This window comes from Ochotona princeps, chromosome 12 (assembly GCF_030435755.1).
Source record: "Ochotona princeps isolate mOchPri1 chromosome 12, mOchPri1.hap1, whole genome shotgun sequence".
NCBI classification, from domain to species: Eukaryota; Metazoa; Chordata; class Mammalia; order Lagomorpha; family Ochotonidae; genus Ochotona; species Ochotona princeps.
This window is the reverse complement of record NC_080843.1, coordinates 59,945,131-59,949,390: the sequence shown is the minus strand read 5'-3', so window position 1 is coordinate 59,949,390 and position 4,260 is coordinate 59,945,131. Positions and strand designations below refer to the sequence as shown.

The window sequence follows — 4,260 nt, the reverse complement described above, 5'->3', positions numbered from 1 at the left end:
CTGGGGCCGAAGTTCCACTGCAGGGGAACACGACCTGCGTCTCCATGGCGACGCGTCACAGAGCGGCCAAGCGTCACAAGGCGCATCGCCCAAGCACCCAGGGCCGACCCTTCGGAGTCTTCCGCAGCAGCCCGAGCTGAGCTGCAACCGCATCCCGGGGCAGAATGGCTCAGCCTGAGCCCCAGGCTGCGTGTCCTTCTGTATGCGACCACAAGCTCCGGACAAGTAAGACTTAGGACCCCATAGGTGTGCAGGGGAGGCACTGGGGGTGGCCCCACCTCTCTCCCCTGGCTGAAAGGGCATTGTTAGGGCAAGCACGCTTTGGTCTATCAGGCGATGCCCCCTTCTTAGGGATGGGAGGTGAGAGAGGTGGTAAGCCCGTCAGGAGGGTATATTCTCATGACCTTGCCCCTCTCCTGCCTGCCAAGCCTCCTCCCTAAACTCGCAGTGCTTTAGGACTTCCAGGAAATGCCTGGTTTAGCACTAGCGAAGCACTAGGTGCCTTTTCAGGGCTCTGGGCAAAGAATACAAGCTTAGGAAACAGCAGGACAATAGGGGCTGGGGGACCAGCGAGCAGGCCAGGTGGATTCACAGCCCCTGCCCCTACTCCCACCCGTGCCTGGCTAGGGCAGAGGCTGGGCCCTCACTGCTCTGGCTGCCAGCAGCTTCTAGCCTTTCAAGAGAGCTGGCATTTAACAGATGGGCGACTCGGTGCCCTCCTACCACTGCAGCCGCCATGGGTTTCCCAGCTCCACTCTCTGTGTGTGGAGGGAGAGCCAGTCTCAGGGCACCCGTGAAGCAGTACCATGCAGTCAGCTCCCTGCGGCCCTCGCCATGGCAGTGCTGGGTCCTTGCTGCCACCTGAAGGGATTCACACTGCTTACAAAGCTCCAGGTCAGAGGACTGTGCTCCCAAGAGCATGCATAGCATGTGCATTTCTTTCTCATTCATCCCTTTGTAAATTAAGAATGGACGTCGACTATAATTCATACAGAGAATCAAACAGCTTTCTAAATGATGGCAAGGCTGGCAGAGGGTGGGGATGTTTGATCCTAGGTTTCTTGCTACTGCTTTCAAATTCCTTCTTCTCTTTCCTAGCCATCATGTCTTGGCTTCTTGATTTTTAAAGATTTCTTGATTTATTTGAAAAGCAGAGTTTCAGAGAAAGAGAGAGACAGAGAGAAATGAAGAAAGGGGAGAGAGATCTCTCTGCTAGCTCACATTTCTAAATGGCCACAACATCTGGGCTTGGACCAGGCAGAATCCAGGAGCCTGGAACTCTATGCAGGTTTCCCATGTGGATGGCAGGGGCCCAAGTACTGGGCCATATTCTGGGAGCTGGATAAGAATGGAGCAGCTGGCACTAGTGCCCAAAGGGGATGCCAGCATTGCAGGCAGCAGCTTAACTCACCACACCACAGTGGCCATCCTTCTTGATTTCTTTCACTGTGTCTTCTCCTCCTTGCCTGGAGGCCTTAGAGTCCTTCAATAATAGTCCTGCTGGGATTACCTCCTCCATGTGAGTGACCATTACCCGTCACAGGGCTTCACGTGCACCGATGACCCCAATCTTGGACTCTCACTTGGAATTTTCTCCTAATGTTCAGACTCGAATATCCACCTGTCTCCTAGATTAGTTCCCTTTGGCTGTCACAGAAAAGCCTCCAAACTCAGCAGCCTTGGAGACTTCCAGGAGATTTGCTGCTCAGCTTCCTTGGAACTAGTCCACTCACCGACTCTTCAATTCTACTATTCTAAAGTTTTCCTTCTCCAGGTATTTGATTCTTCCTCTCCAGTGTTGGATTTATTTAAGTTGGCTAACTTACAATACTAAACTTGATTATTTAGGTTAGCTAACATGGACAGTGAAAGAGACAGTGCCCTTAAATCCTTTAGCTCTTCTGATGCTTCTAATAGCCAGGCTGGATCAGGCCTAAGTCAGCGCCTGGCACTCCATCCAGGCCTCCCACACGGGTGGCAGGGACCTACGTTCTGCAGTCATTCCCTGCTGCCTCATGGGGAACATATTATCAAGAGGCCAGAATCAGGAGTGGATCAGGGACTGCAACCCAGGCATCTCAATGTGAGATAGGAGCATTCCAAAAGGTGCTTTTAACCACTATGCTCAGACTTCCAAAATCTTAAGTCTTTAATAGCCACCTTGTGCCAGCCCAGCCTCTACTTCTGGGAGAGCCATCCTCCAAGAGGTGGGCTTGATGTGTTGCTGCCAAGCTTTGGTGCAAAAATCAAAAGTCATTGCTGATGATGGGACTCTCACTGCGTGTGTTACTTTCCTGGGACTGTTATGCAAAGCCACACCCTGGTGACTGGAAACAAGAATGCATTCCTTCTGGCTCTAAAAACAAGGAGTCCAAATGTGATGGTGTAGACAGGGCTCTGTCCCCTCTGGAGGCTCCAGGGGAGAAGCCTTACTTGCTTCTCCCAGCTTGTGTTGGCTACTGGCATTCTTGCCAGGTGGCTGCAATGCTGTCTCTGCTCCCAACATCACACCTCCTTATTCTCTTCTACCCACATCAAGTCTTCCAGTTAGAAGGTCCCTTGTAACTGCATTTAGGGTTCATGACAACAACCCAAGATGACTTTCTTGTCTCTAGACCCTTAGTTACCTGGGCAAAAACCCTTTTCCCCATAAGGATGGAGATACAGGCCATGGAGATTATCACGTGGACATATCTTTTGGGGAAGGCATGGCTTCCGCACACTACAAGGACTTAACATTTGTTAATACCTGTAATCCTCTAAACACTATGAGGTTAAATTATTAGGTACCGATAATACTTATCTACCAGGTTACTGTGAGAATAAACCAAAAGAATGTATATGAAAATGTATTAGTTTCTGTTTTGTAATACATTCGGAGTTTTACAATAGGAGGGAACTTCAAAAGCTTGTGGAAATGGAATTAAAAGATAAATTCATTTGGCACTAAATTAATTTAAAACCCACATATAATTTTTTTAAAGATTTATTTATCGGAAAAGTATAGCAGCAGAGGATATGTTGGGGACACACACACAGAGGTATTTCATCTACCAACTGTCTCAAAACGACTGCAACAGCTGGGACTGGGATGTATCCCAGCCAGGAGTCCAGACCTCCATCCAGGTCTGCCACGTAGGTGCAGAAGCCCAAATACATAGACTGTCTTCTGTTGTTTTTTCAGGTGCATTAGCAGAGATCTCGATTTGAAGCAAAGTAGCCAGGACTTGAGCCAGGCACATGAATATGCTATACGTGAATTGCAAGAGGTAGCATAACCCACAGTACCAGCTTTCCAAAAAAGTTAAGATCTTAATTACACACAGATCTCATTTTTTTTGCACAAGATTTTTAAATTCCATTTCTCACAAAGTTTTTCGAATGCCCTTGCATGTTTTTATAATAGCAAACACTTCCAATAAATGTAGCCTTGGGAGAGAGCAGGTTGGGAGAGAGGCACTTGGGAGAGAGCCAGGACAGGCAGATCTCACCAAGTCCTTTCTTCTTTACTTCAGTCACAACGGTTTGCTTGTCACAGCTTAGGTTCTTATACTTTCCACTTTTTTTTCTATAATATACTTTATTCCATATCTTCCCAGTTCCCTGTTAAACTCTTACCAAGCTAAATTTTGGATACTGTTTCATCCAAAGTCCCTTCTGGACCTACCTGTGTGATTTCTTCCTATTCAGGCATAACAAGTCAAAGATTCATCAGGTTGCCTGTGACACACAGGACAGCAGCACAATTTCAGACTTGTATTCTTGGGACATAGGGTCTCTTCCTAGCCTAGGCTATCGCCAAGATGAAAGCCAGTGCTCTAGATCCTAGGGCTGAGGTCTAGGGAGGGACTGAGGACTTGTGCAGAAAGATCAGAGAATGAGGAATGACAACATCATGGAAAAGGTGGCTATGAAGCTACAGAAAAGGCGTGGAGATTCTACTAGCCCTTGAGGAGAAGGCTAAAGGAAGCAGACACCAAGAGGACACATTAATGACAATTTGAAATTTTTGTACTTATTAAAAGGCAGAGTCTCTCTCTCTCTGTCACACACACGCACACACACACACACATACACACACATCTTCCATCTTCTAATTCAATCCCCAATACCTACAACAGCCAAGGCCAGACCAGCCAGAAGCCAAGACCCCAGAACCTTATCTCTATCTCCCTCGCAGGTGCCAGGGGCCCAAGTACCTAAGCAGTCATCTGCCGCTTCCCAGCATGCATTAGCAGGAAGGTGGGTCTGAAGCCGAAT

The 4,260-nt window shown here is 48.1% G+C and overlaps 1 protein-coding gene across 3 annotated transcripts in view; it reads left to right on the top strand.

The window, feature by feature from the left end:
* Nucleotides 1-83: 83 nt before the first annotated feature.
* The window catches only part of TEX26 (testis expressed 26), a 37,175-nt gene continuing 32,998 nt past the window's right edge, over nt 84-4,260 (top strand). The window contains exon 1 of one of the 3 annotated variants that reach the window (XM_058670899.1): nt 84-225. In XM_058670899.1, coding sequence (XP_058526882.1) covers nt 165-225 — 61 coding nt within the window. In that variant the 5' untranslated portion in view covers nt 84-164. The remainder of the gene's footprint in view (nt 226-4,260) is intronic. The other 2 variants (XM_058670900.1, XM_058670903.1) reach the window with 2 other exon arrangements.